Below are 14,122 nucleotides of genomic sequence, written 5' to 3'. Positions count from 1 at the left end.
GAGCAGATCAGTTATGTTGATCAATACGGCCAAGGCTGAGATGATGTTTCAGGGAGTCCTTGTATCTTCTCTTCGGGGCTCCTCTCTTGTGGCAGCCGGTGACAAGTTCACCATAAAGCAGGATCTTAGGGTGGCAGTGATCCTTCATCCTGGAGACATGTCCTGCCAGCGCAGCTGTGTTCTCAGCAACACGGCCTCAATACTTGTGATTGCCGCTTGTTCTAGAACAGATGTATTAGTCACATAATCTGACCAGTGGATGTTTAGGATTGTATGGAGACAGTGCTGATGGAAGCGTTCTAGGAGACGCAAGTGGTGGTGGTAGATGACCCATGATTCGGATCCATATAAGAGAGTAGACAGCACTAAGGCTCTGTAAACACTGATCTTGGTACTTTTCTTCAGGTGTTTATTTCACCAAACTCTTTTATGAAGCTTTCCAAAGGCACTATATGCCTTTGCTAATCTGTTGTCTATCTCTCCGTCAATCTTACCATCCGAGATGAGGCTACCTAGGTAATTAAACTGCTGGACTGATTTGAACTCTGACTGGCCAATGGTGATATGGGGATGATGAAGGACTTCCTGAGGTGCCGGTTGATAGAGAACTTCTGTCTTCTTTAAGCTGACTTCCAGCCCAAAGAGCTCAGCAGCGTCTGCAAAGCAGGATGTTAAACATTGCAGAGCTGCTTCTGTGAGGGCAACAAAGGCAGCGTCATCAGCATAAAGCAGCTCCCGGGCAAGATGGTTTAAGGTCTTGGTGTGGGCCTTCAGTCGCCTTAGGTTGAATAGGCTTCCATCAGTACGATATCGAATGTAGATACCATCCTGATCATCGAGGTCTGCCGTGGCCCTTTGGAGCATCATGCTGAAAAAGACTGTGAATAGGGTTGGAGCAAGAACGCAGCCTTGTTTCACACCATTAGTTATTAGAAAGGGCTCAGAAAGTGCATTGCCATATCTGGCTTGGCCATGCTGATCCTCGTGGAGTGAGATGATCATTTTGAGGAACTTGGGGGGACAACCTAAACGTTCCAAAATCTGCCATAGACCTTTTCTGCTCACAGTATCGAAAGCCTTGGTGAGGTCGACAGAGGTTACATAGAGACCTTTGTTCTGTTCCCTACACTTCTCTTGCAGTTGTCTGAGAACAAATACCATGTCTGTGGTGCTCCTGTTGGCTCTGAAACTGCACTGACTTTCAGGTAGAATTCCTTCTGCTATGGCGGGTATTAGTCTGTTCAAGAGTATTCTTGCCAGGATTTTGCCAGCAATGGAGAGCAGAGTAATACCACGGTAATTTGAGCAGTCTGATTTAATTCCTTTATTTTTATACAAATCACTTTAAATTACCTAGCTGCCAAAAGCACACATATATCAGAAATCAATGGATACATAATTTCTGTAATCATTTAATCATTCAAATTTTATCATCAAATTTAATCATTATTGATTACATCATTGTTGTTAATATAATGGAAATAAACTATTAAATCAATAAAGTATCCTTTCATTAGTTTGAAAAGACCAAGGATTATATTACTCAAAAATTTTGGCCAAGGGCCAAAAATAATACACCTTACTGTGGCATTACTTTGTAACTAGAGCTATGAGTTCTGACATTAGCTGACTGACTTAAAATTTACAAAATAGGGAAGGATGCAATCTATGATTCTTCCTTAAAGGAAAATTTACAAAATAGGGAAGGATGTAATCTATGATTCTTACTTAAAGGGATTTGCAGACTGACCATGTTGTTACTCTAGAGCTGTTAACTGCAAACCATAGGATTGGATCTTCATTCCTTTTGACTCTGCTTGAGCAAAAAGGAATTGTTTTCTGACGACATTTTTGAGGAAGACAAATCCCTACATAGTATACTGAGCACTACTGTCTAGGTGACATCAGCATTTAAACCCATGCCAGTGGAAAGATGGGATCAAAGAAATACACAAGTAGCTGTCAGGATGCAGAAAGGATTTACAGTTTTGTCAGAGCACTTGGACTCTTCTAAGGGCAAAACCACAAGCCAGGTACCAAACTCTAGATCGAGACACATTAAAATATTTGTTTTAATGCACAATTGCTAATTCTCCATCCACTCATTTTTGCTTATGTGCTCACTATGGCATAAGTCAGGTAGGATTTTTCTGCATAGCTTGTTAAACATGCCAATTTGACAGGCTGCTTTTGGAAAAGGTTTCTGCTCTTGCTCTTTGGTTTAGCAGATGCTGGGTTGCAGTTCTGTACTCGCAGTATAAAGGATTAAGAAAACAAAACTATCTCCAGGAAAGAATATGGCAGCTGTCCAGTGTAAGCCCAGCTGCATCCAATAGGCATTCCCATCAAGGACTGTCCTCACTTCTGTTATCCATTTGTCAAATCAAATTGACATTATCTTCAGCTTGGAAAAATAAGTGTCCCAGTTCTGCATTTAAGGAATAGGATTAGCTACTACTGAAGATATGATTGAAAGGATGGAAGGAAGCAGGTAACAGTGCAAAGCAGATCACTAAGATACAAAGGTTTGCAAAGACACAAGTTTGTACATTGTAAATTGCTCAGTTCAAAGGAAAATAATCACAACTCAAACTGTATGCCTTTCGAAACTTTACATTTCCAGCTGTCACAGGTAGTAGACATGTAAAGAAACACCAGTAAGTAGAAAGAAAACTCTGAGGGGAACTTTGGTGCTTTCCATCTGTCATGGGATAAATAGGTCTTATTGATATCTGTCACTTGATTTATACTAAACGCTTTCAAGCGTTTCACATTTATAATCTTCAAATATAAGAATAATTAAATTATGATCTATGGGAATTTCCCATATACAGGTGACTTAGTTTTTTGTCCAACCAGCAGCACTCAGCTGCACCACAGATACTCAAAAAGTGAATAGAACATTTTCACTTTAAAATAATAGCTGCCTGAGTTTGGGGAGTCTAGGGAAGTGTGTGTGTGTGATCTGCATAATGCAAGACGAAGAGTGAAAAAGCTTTGGTGTTGGCTGTAGTTGTGTTTTTTCTGTTTCTAATACTGGGTCACAGAAGAGACAAAGGTTTTACAGCCCCAGTATAAAACAGCTCTTTATCTTTTCTCCACTAATTCTGTGGTGTCACATTTAACAAAACTAGGAAACTGGAGATAATATGGATGTTTGCAGATTAGATGTCAGGTAATAAATAACACTAATTTCGCATACCTACAAATGTAAAGGCACCTTATCACTGTTTAAGTTTCTCAGTCTTTGTAATGCCTGCCAACATTTTAACCCAGGCAAATTACGGTATTGTTTTTGTTGTTTTTTCACTGGGATAAAACACACAGTCATAATATCCTTTTATCAGATTTCATGGTATAAAAGGGCTTTGGTGCTTAATTCAAGCTGCCTGTTGCTGAGACAATGTCAGAGTTTCTGTTTTGGAAGATGTATTTATCATACCTTTTAGTCGTCTTCTTTTCTTTTCACAGTGGTCTAAGTACCACTTGCCCAAGAAGATGCAGCTGTGACCCTGCCCAGTCAGTGCAATGCTACAGAGCTACAGAGATACCCAGAGAGATTCCTTTTACCACCAGGAGACTCTACATCAGCCACAGCAAAATTAAACAACTCCAGGTAGGAAAACTCAGCAAAAGTACTTTCTGTAGTGCACTGTATCTGAAAGTTGGGCTTCCCAGATGGTAGTGCCTTTCAAGTGAGGACAGAATCTTATTCCATGTTCTAAAAACTGGTGAAATGCTGACAGATCTGGTTTTATTTTTACTTACTCTTTAAGAATATGTAAATATATTCCTGTAGTGTTTTCATTATCCTGCAATCTCCAAGCAGTAGTTCATGCTGTCACACTCGTATTTTCTATGAAACTCAAAAAAATAGTAATTTACAACTAGGAGCCAAATGGTGACTTGTTTTATATATGGTCAAATAAACATTGACTTTCAGACTAATTTTTTAACCTGTAAATTGAAAGGTTTTATGTCATTAGACTCATTTCCCTAATGAGAGAAATGGAAGTTCTTTTCCTGCTCTGGAGCTGCAAGTGTCAGGTACAACTTTAGATTTAATTTATTTCTAACTGTGTTAATAAGTGGTGTTTTATCTGCTAAAAGAAAATTGTCTATCTTGCCTCCACGACAGAGGACTGTTTTAAAAAACTGTTTATAACAAATTCCAGTTCACAGCAATCCTAAAAGAAAAAAAAGTCATTAAAAATTACAAATTGATTAAAATGTTTCTATTAAAATAATAGTATATTAGATCCATTTTCAGGAGATCAACATTTTAAAATGTAAAACTATACTAGTATCACTTCATAGACCATCCAGTTAGAGAATAAAACACCACTTTCTAGCAAAAAAAGAGCTGATAGGCTTTCAAATATGTCTTGATTTGTATTAGAAAGACTGGTGGTTTCTAACAGCATGGATAAATGTTTAAGTCTAAAAACAGCATGGTCACAAAGCTTAGCAAAGCATGCCAAATAGGTGGAAAATAGAAATTATAATAATACACATTAAGAAGTCTAACATCATTACAGAGTGAATGCCTGTACATTGACCTTCACGTAGTTCTCTGTCACTTAATAAGATGAAAATTAAGCCTCTTAGAGACTTACAGAAATCAACTGAGGAAAAGCAGAAAAATACTGCTTTTGAATTAATAGGAGAAAATGTGTTGAATTGTCAAGGTTCACAATTGTTTCAATTTCCTTAAGATGGTTTTATAATTACATATGACTATGTTTTTGTACTCTTGAGCAATGCAGTTCATTCCTATGGGACTTCTCATTGTAAAGCTCTACAAGATTAGCCTCCTAATCATGACCAAAACTGGACATGCAATTCTGATATTGCTATACAGCTACATATACAAAAAACCACAAAACTGCATTATAGAAGAAAAAATACAATTCTGACAACTTTAATTACTGTTGAGAATATAAGGTTTTTATGGAATACATTCCCTTATTGAATTTAAATGTAATTGATGGAGAAACCTGCATCAATAGAGGTTCCATATCTATACTTTCTCCCTTACTGCATCCAATCTTGCAATGCTCAGAAATTACTTTACAAGACAGAATAAAATTAATCAGAAGGATAAACTAAGGGCACCAGAAAAAAATGAAATCTGACTCCTCTTTCAGAGCTGTGTGGTCTTTAATTTTAACAGAAGTTAAATGCAGATTTTGTAGCTAAGATAAAGAGATAAAACCCAAAACATGCAGGAGTTGGATTAATGAAGCTGGAAGGCATCTTTTAACAGTCATCTTTATAAGCTGATTTCACATACACAAGTAGGAATTCAACCAGGATGACAGAAAACAGTTACTACCCAGCACCTGTACTGCAAAAAGACTTGTACTGCCCACCTTATACTGCACTCAGATTCCTGAGAGGCATGGGAGGTGATGCTGTAGAACATGCTTTGTGTTGGATTCTAGTTTCCTGCCAAAACCTTATAGCAGCAAGAGGTAAAGATATCCATGCGTACTTCCTCTGGGGAATACATGCTGCAATGACAATACTGTTGATATACGGCAATGGCTGTATGATAAACTCAAAACTGCTTCAGCAAGCTCCATTGAGCACAGTGAATATTAACAACCATCTACTCTCTGCAAAGATTTCTGCCACTGGTCGTATTAGCTCTCTATTTTATATAGACAATCCACCAGGCAGAAATAAAAGACGTGTTTGCTCAAAACCAGACACAGTATAGACTTAAACAACAAAATTCTAGAAATGCGACAAACCGCAAGCACCTATAGTAACACCTCTATAGTTACCACTTATCTGTTTCTCATTCCAAACATATAGCTTTTCCATATATACTAGCAATTGTCAGAGCATCCAGAAGTAACCAGTGAGGATATCTATAAATAGATGGTGTACTATCACATGAATTTATTTTTTTTTTCTCTTTAAGTTTACTGACTTCAGGAGAATGTCTGTCCTTGAAGAGCTGGTCTTGTCATGCAGTGGCACAGAATCAATAGAAAACAACACTTTCAAAGCTCTGAGCACCTTGAAGTCCCTGGAACTCTGCAAAAATCAGCTAAAGCAAATACCCACCTTTCTCCCATCTGGCCTTGAAATTTTAAAACTCGCTGATAACTCCATCAACACTCTGCATGCAACTGATTTTGCAGGTTTGATGAAACTAAGGGTGCTCGATATTCGGAACAACTTGATTGCAACTCTGCTTCCAAGTGCATTTTCTTCCCTTTGCAATTTACAAAGTCTGACCCTGGATGGCAACAACATGGAATCCGTGTCTGCACCATTTAAGCTTCCTAGGCTGAAGTATCTAAGCATGGCTGATAATAAACTGAATTCATTCCCAACCAACTTCTTTGCATCTTTTCAAAATCTACAGTTTCTCAGTTTAAGTGGAAACTTTCTGACAAAAGTGCCTCTTGACCTACCTAGATCCCTGCTGTCACTGAATTTAGAGAAAAACCAACTTAAAATTGTGAGACTTCGAGACATGAAACATCTAGAAAACCTGTCTGAGTTCTTCCTGTCAGAAAATCAGCTAACATCAATAGATGGTGCCCAGCTTCTTCCTAACTTAACAACACTGGAGCTCTCTAAGAACCAGCTCCACACTATGCCATTCAGGCTGCCTGGCAGACTGCAGAAACTCGACTGCAGCAATAACCTGATTCAAAAGGTGACAGCCCAGGACTTCCAAGGACTACAAGACCTCAAGCACCTGTTTCTCGACAACAACGCTATGAGCATGTTTGAGGCGGGAGCTCTTCAACAGTGTGCACAGCTTTCAAATCTGGCGCTGGAACAGAATCTCCTCATTTCTATTCCGCTGAGGCAAGTGAATCTGAGTGCAGCTGGTTCCAAGGTGTCATCTCTCCTTCCTGGAATTATAAGAGCCAAAAATTGGTATTCAGCCCCAGTCATGGTAGAAGTCTATCCATAGCATAAACCAACTGCCATAACTAGCACTAATTAGCACTCCTGTTAGCAGTCTTAGAATAGAAGTAGAGCTGTTTTCATTACATCTGTGGTCCCCAGTGAATCTGCTCATTTCACATCTCTTCCTGCCAGTGAGACCACTTTGTTTAATTAGTACATGAATAAGATGAACCTGCTAGGAAAATGCAACAGAAGTTGTGCTGTTACTTAGATTTACCTTCCTCTACAAAAGAAAATTAATAGAGCATTTGATAAAAAGGAACTATAGCAATTTTAAAGCTGATGTTTCTACCAATCCATGCTGAGTTTATTACTGTTAAAATATTAAGATTTCAGGAACTGAGTCTGGTCAAAAAGAATGTGCTCTTTCAGTGATAACAGCATTCCTAACTTCATTAAATTCACACATTACGAGGTATGAAATCTCCAGCTTCAGGCTATAAGCAAAATTCCAGTCAAAACAGCATAGAAGGAACATCCCTTGGGCACACTGTGTTCATTAATGCCCTGCTTAGAGGATGTCTCACATTCATCTAAGTGTGGTCGTGGCCATTATTAGAGACAGCATATGAAGCCAAATGGAGGTTGCTCTGATATAAAGTGGCAATTTTATTATTACAAAAAGCTGTGCAATAAGATGGCACAAAAATAGCAAAGTAATTCCATTAACATCAACGTCTTTAACAAAACTGCACTGTAAAACTTTATTTTTATGGCTTGTGGACAGGTTTAACTAGCCCAAATAAATAATGCAGTAAAATTTCAATTCGTTTAGTGTAAGGTCCTTTAGCATTTGAATCTATTTGGCAGCAACTTTATAATCAGAAAGTGATTTAGTGGTGTATAAATATTTGATTTGACCTAGCTTGACAGAAATGTTTAATGCTTTCTAGTTACTTTAGTATTGTCTAATCCATCTTACTTTACAACCTTCGCAGTGAAGAGAATTAACAGGAAGGAGTTCTCTATTAGTCTTTAAACAGTACAACTTTTCAGGAGGTATTGGAGGCTTTTATTTTCAATCCAACAATGAATAGAGATTTCCAGGGAGGGCTGTAAACACATAAGAGGGGAAAAAATGACAAGATGTAAAATTTATGTACTTAATTTTATTTGTCTGATGATGACCAGGTATGAATGGATATACAGAAATAAAAGTATTACTTTTGACAGCTATCTGAGAACAGTCACCACTGTAAAAGGCTAAAAAATATGGATAATATGCTAAAGTGAATAGGTCCTAGCATTTTTTTGGCAGGAATGAGGACAAAGAAATCTTCTTTTGTTTCTTTTCTGAGAAGAAAATAATCCACAAGTCCAAGTATTTTCAGGACTTTTAGAGAAGAGTCTGTACTTTGTAAAATCTTGCAGGGAGTGGTGCAAGTGTGGGGAAGAGTCTGATGATGTGCCCTAAAGTGGTAGTAGCACATTGTGGCTGCCAAGGTCAGCTCCTGAGTGAGCACAGCTCCTCTTCTAGCAGCAGGGTCAGTCATTGTGTACTCCAGTGACATTATTTTCTCAAGATCTACACAGCCTCACGTCAAATAACACGGCCACGAAGCCCAAGTCTAACACTAGTACAATAGGACTCTTAACAGGTTTAAAGACTTGCTGGTCAGGCTTTGGACTGTAATCAGTATGGATAAACATCTCGGGTGATTTCCCACTGCCCTTGACATTAGTGGCTCTCTGGGTGCCCCAGAGTACCCTTCTGACATTATAGTGTCATATTGAGCAAATATAGTCATTGCCTGTGGTTAGGTTTCAAAACAGATTTATTGCAGGCACAAGCATTTGGTAAGATCAAATTTTGTGGAGTGAATCACTGTATCAACACATGAAATTCTTATCTCCACTAGAAATATCGCACAATAAAGAACTGCACTACTCTTGAAATAGTACTATTGAACGTGTCAGATTTTCATAAATTTGGGAACCATTTTTCAGCTTAAGAGGTCAAACTCAGCTTCACAAAAAACAGTTGGTGAGGGTCACAATTGCCCTCTTAGTCATTTTCAAAGGTATTTCATATTATTACATTGAGAGAAACTATCACATGAACCTATACCAGTTGCGGTATACTGCTGTTTCTATTATAAATAGGTCTTGGTAGTATTATTTATAATTTCCCTGAGAGTTTCAGTCAATAAGTTTCCTTAAAATCTCTAACTATGACTTTTAATTTCACCACCTTGCATACTACCATACGAAAGTGATTTTTAAGATACTTTCAAATAAATTTTATTAAAGATATTCCATATCAATTAAGTGGCTTTTCTGTTAAGCACTTATCACTAACTACAGCAGAAGAAAATTAGGTCATAAATGAGCAAGACTTTTGAAATAATAGTCTTATCATAAAAAATTGTAATATGTATGAAAATAAGAATTCTACTAACCTGTCTAGTATCCTGTCCAGAGATTATCAGCTTTTTTTTTCTTTTAAATGTAACCAGTTCTAATTCTCCAAAGTACTATTTAAAAAGACCATCAAGAAGCACTTGTATTTTCCCTGTTGCAGATTTATTAACAGGATATCATCAGATGGACTACTGCTGTGATGATTAATGTTTGAGTCTTATGGGAGCAGGAGAACAAAAGAGAAGAAAAATTCTAGTTCTTTATGAATTAAAAGAGCTTTTTAAACAAATCATATATAGAAGTACTTAAAAGAGCAGCATTGCCATGATTCTCTAAATTTTGATCTTTCATGGTGCTATAATTTGGTCATTGGCACGCTTATGGCATTGAAGAGTACAAAATGCATTTTTAAGCTTGACACTCAAACATAATTTTCTTCATAGTAGAGCACAGCAAGGCTGCTGTTTAGTTCAGCTGCACAAACACAGTCAGTACAGGTCAGAACTGCAGTAATTTGGGAAAAGAGTTCAAGGGTACACAGACAGTATAGCTATAACTTATAAAACCAAACAAAATCCACAAATAAATAAATAAACAAACAAAAAACTCCCAAAACTCACAATTCAACATGAACATCTTTTATTGCAGAAGATTGCATTTTTTAGTGATAGTTTTATTTTAGTACATCAGACATGACTGGAAATGTAACCATCAGCAAATGCCACTTACAGAAACAGAAACAATATGATGAACATAACACCTTTGTGTTGTTTTATTTTTATTCAGACTTCCAGACACCCTTGCCAGATTGGATCTAAAAGGAAATGGCATAGAGGATGTTGGAGAACAAGAGCTGAAGGACTTGAAACAGCTTCAGGTTTTAAATTTACGGAATAACAAGATATCTGCCTTGGATCGCAAAGTCTTGGAGTATTTACCTCGTCTTCGTCATCTGTATTTAGACGGAAACCCTTGGAACTGCACCTGTGACCTTCTCAGAACCAGAAGAGCGCTGGTGGCCAAAGGAACGGATGTCCAGGGAGGGCAGTGTGCAGCGCCAGCAGAAAGCCGAGGAGAAAGTTGGATGTCTTCCAAGAAGATTCTGCAGCAGTGTGAAGGCAATCCATCTTCCATGGAAACAGACAAAGAGGATAGAAAGAAAATTAAATCCAATGAGACCTCCAGCATTGGAGTAAACACGGACGATGATTACTATGATTATGAATTAGATTAACCCCATGGTTTATCTGTACTGAACCTTGAAGCTGTCTAGAGCTGCCCACTGCCACCAGTGTCTCTACTGGCAAGAAGCCTTCTCATCTGTCATTAGTTTTCCTCTTTTATTTGTACTATAAGAGGTAATAACTGGTGAGAGAAGGTCTGTAGTAAGGATGCCATTGTGAACTGCATATTGTAAAAAAAATTATTTGTTTATCTATGCCATTAGTACTATGTAGTTTGAGGGAAGTAAGAATACAAATACCATCTCTTAGAAAAGCAGCCTGTAACTCTGTATGGGCCTTTTTATAGTAGAACATTCTTATAATTGCATAAAACCCCCACAAATAAAATCTTGCAATACCACAAGATGCTATTACTGGGAATCTGGTATTCAACACATTTAAACTCACGGATTTGCAGTTTGAGATGGAGAGTTACACTGATGTGAAAAATTTCTCGGGATTGTTCAGAAATTCTTGCTTTTGAGAAACCAATTTCAGTTTTTCTGTAACATTTGCCTCATTTATTTGAGACTATTTTAAATGACGTTAGACAAAATTAGTTGAGCTCCAGGCAAAGCACAGAATCTTCATCACAGCAAATGAAATAAACAAAGAATCACTGTCCTGGTTAATAAGATTTAATATTAGTTCCAAAGTTTATTAATAGTGAGGACTGAAAACTGTGGGGTAAAGCTGACCTTATTCAATTGTTGTAAACAAAAGAAGAAAGATTCTCAGGAAATAGATCTCTACCTCTGGCAAATATTAGGATAAGATCAAGTGAGGTGAATTTTTGTAAGAGTTTATTTTGATATCTGAATAGCTAATTGGTTACAATATAGCTTAAGATGCTGTGTGTACGCTTTTGGGTTAGGTGTATTTAATGTGCAAATACACACTGCAAGTGTCCCCCTTCACTGGCAGGAACTTTCCAGACTTTTGCATACACACACAAAGAAATTACTTAATGGTATATGCATTAACTCTGATGCATGCGCAAATTTTATCAAGCAGTTCCCAAAGTGCATGAAAATTAAACAAAACTGGATTACTGAGTCCACTAAAAGAAGTGACTTACAAACAGTAACCTAAAGGGTTTCCTGGCAGTTCATGATTTCAGGTGATAACTGAGGAGTAATTACATCAGCAAATTACTTTTCAAAGCAAACAGTTTCTATTATTTTTTATCTTCTGTTGGCGTTCAGTAACTGAGTAATCACTCACCTCCACAGAGGCTGATTTGTCAGGTGTTAGAGCACAGCTATTTGGTTATGTTACCTATGCAAATGCAACTGACACTTGGGTTTCTTAAGCTGTGCAACTGGACACACTAAGCTATGCAACTGGAACAGAAAGACCTAAACTCATTTTTCTTTACCTTTACATATCATCAGGCTCTACAGAGGGATCTGGACAGGCTGGACCAATGGGCCAAGGCCAACTGTATGAGATTGAACAAGACAAAGTGCCAGGTCCTGCCCTTGGATCACACCACCACCATGCTGGGGGAAGAGTGGCTGGAAAACTGACCAGCGGGAAAGGACCTGGGGGTGCTGGTCAACAGCCAGCTAAATATGAGCCAGTAGTGTGCCCAGGTGGCCAAGAAGGCCAATGGCATCCAGGCTTGTATTCAAAATAGTGTGGCCAGCCGGAGCAGGGCAGTGATTCTTCCCCTGTTTTTGGCACTGGTGAGGCCGCACCTTGAGTCCTGTGTCCAGTTCTGGGCCCCTCACTATGCAAAAGATGTTGAGGTGCTGGAGTTGGTCCAGACAAGGGCAACAAAGCTGGTGAAGGGTCTAGAGAGTAACTCATATGAGGAGCAGCTGAGGGAGCTGGGGCAGTTTAGCCTGCAGGAGGCTCAGGGGGGACCTTATCCTCTCTACAAATACTTGAAGCAAGGTTGTAGAAGGTTGGGGTTGGTTACTTCTCCCAGGGAAACAAGTGACAGGACCAGAGAAAATGGCCTCAAGCGGCGCATGGGGAGGTTTAAATTGGATATTAGGAGAAATTTCTGCATGGAAGGCATTGTCAAGCATTGGAACAACTTTCTAGGGAAGTCGTGGAATCACCACCCCTGAAAGTGTTCAAAAGACATGTTGATGCGGCACTTAAGGGTATGGTTTAGCGGTGAACTTGGCAGTGCTGGGTTAACAGTTGGGAGTTGATGATCTTAGAGGTCTTTTCCAACCTCAATGATTCTATGATTATACTGTCAGTCACCCACATTTTTGGTAGCTAAGTGTCCAGATATTTATGGAACAGCACAAGCCTTTCTTGTGGTTTGACTGTGTCATTTTTGCTGGCTAATGCTGGTCTGTATTAAAAGACTGGGAAGTAGCTATTTTCTTAGCAAGAAAAATATTTTCCTGATACGCAATTTTTCATTTAATTTTACATTGGCGGATTCTTTCAATGGAGTGTTTAAATATCTCACTGTGTCATTTCAGCCCACCTATGTGCCTGAGAGCACCCGCCTGGCTTGTTAGCTCTTGCTCTACCTTTCGCCTGCAGCGGCGTTTCCATGTTCGGACCTTTGGGCCGTCACAAGACCAGGTAGTTTGCTACCTCACAAGGTACCTCCTAGTGAGGCAGCAAAAACCCGGGAACTGCAGGTTTTGCGGGAGACTGCAAAACGTGGGTCCCGGCCGCTGCAGGGGCACACTCCCCGAGGTTCGGGGGCTGCGCCGCCCCCGTTTCCCACGCCCGTGCTGCAGAATCACCCAGTGAGCATTCGCAGGACGCTCTGACGCTGAAACGTGTTGTTTAGTAAAGACACCCATGAGACGCGGCCGCTCCTCCGGCGTTCGGATGTGTTCCCCACCTTCGCTTCACACGCCGGCGCTGCGGGCGCCAGGAAGACCAAGGCTGTGTTTGGACAGAGGAACGGGCCCCTGAAGCAGCCGGGAGACTGGACAGCGTTGCGGCCCGACCCGAGGAATGGTCAAGAGCCGGGCAGAGGCCAGCGCGAACCCACGCCCACCGCCCCCACACCGCCACCCCCTCTTCCCCCGCCCCCGGTACCTGCGGGGCCACTGTCGCAGCGCCCGCCAGGGGGCGCGGCCCTGCCCCAGCCGCGCCCCCTCCCGGGGCCGCCCCGCCCCGGGCCGTTCCCGGCCCCGCCTCCTCTCCTGGCCCCGCCCCCTCCCTCCCTCGCGGCCACGTAATTCACGCTCCGCAGGCGGAAATGACGTTAGCGCGCCCGGCGGCCAACGGGCGCCTCGCGTGTGGCGGGTCGAGAGGTGAAAGAGCAGGCGGGGCGGCCGGAAGATGGCGGCGCGGGCGGTTGCCGGGCGGGGAACGCGGGCTCCGTGAGGGGATGGCGGCGGCGAGGCGGGCGACGCGCCGCGGCTGAGGCACCTCCCGCGCGCTCCTGTCGGTCGGTCCCATGAGCGGGGCGGGCGGGCTGGCGTGGCGCGCGCTGCATGCGCTGGTGCGCGCCCTGCTCTGCCTGCAGCGCGCGCTGCTCGCCTGCCTGCGCGGCCGCGCAGCCGCCGCCGCCGCCGCCTCCTGCTCGCCCGTCTGGCCGCCGCCATCCCCTCACGGAGCCCGCGTTCCCCGTTTTTTTTTTTTTTTTTTTTTTTTTTTTTTTTTTTTTTTTTTTT

The 14,122-nt window shown here is 40.9% G+C and overlaps 2 protein-coding genes across 2 annotated transcripts in view; both read left to right on the top strand.

Moving 5' to 3' along the window:
- Positions 1-3,427: 3,427 nt before the first annotated feature.
- LOC113971948 (nephrocan-like) lies at positions 3,428-10,531 on the top strand. The gene is made up of 3 exons (XM_027692510.1): positions 3,428-3,616; positions 5,930-6,831; positions 10,084-10,531. Exons 1-3 carry the CDS (start codon positions 3,428-3,430, stop codon positions 10,529-10,531), a joined length of 1,539 nt encoding a protein of 512 aa, XP_027548311.1.
- Positions 10,532-13,706: 3,175 nt separating this feature from the next.
- NUS1 (NUS1, dehydrodolichyl diphosphate synthase subunit) overlaps positions 13,707-14,122 on the top strand; it is a 23,758-nt gene continuing 23,342 nt past the window's right edge. Inside the window, exon 1 of the mRNA XM_027692541.1 lies at positions 13,707-13,799. The gene's annotated coding sequence lies outside the window, so the exon portion shown is untranslated. The remainder of the gene's footprint in view (positions 13,800-14,122) is intronic.

Source organism: Neopelma chrysocephalum, unplaced genomic scaffold (genome assembly GCF_003984885.1).
Source record: "Neopelma chrysocephalum unplaced genomic scaffold, ASM398488v2 Primary Assembly neopelma1_23, whole genome shotgun sequence".
NCBI lineage: Eukaryota > Metazoa > Chordata > Aves > Passeriformes > Pipridae > Neopelma > Neopelma chrysocephalum.
Note: the sequence above shows the minus strand (reverse complement) of the source record. Positions and strands in the feature narration are given on the sequence as shown.

What these genes read in the sequence shown, in the direction of transcription:
- LOC113971948 (XM_027692510.1), top strand. Translation starts at nt 3,428, where the DNA reads ATGTATTTATCATACCTTTTAGTCGTCTTCTTTTCTTTTCACAGTGGT. An exon ending in GCAAAATTAAACAACTCCAG is followed by an intron (nt 3,617 to 5,929) that starts GTAGGAAAACTC and finishes TTTCTCTTTAAG; the next exon opens with TTTACTGACTTCAGGAGAAT. An exon ending in CTCATTTCTATTCCGCTGAG is followed by an intron (nt 6,832 to 10,083) that starts GCAAGTGAATCT and finishes ATTTTTATTCAG; the next exon opens with ACTTCCAGACACCCTTGCCA.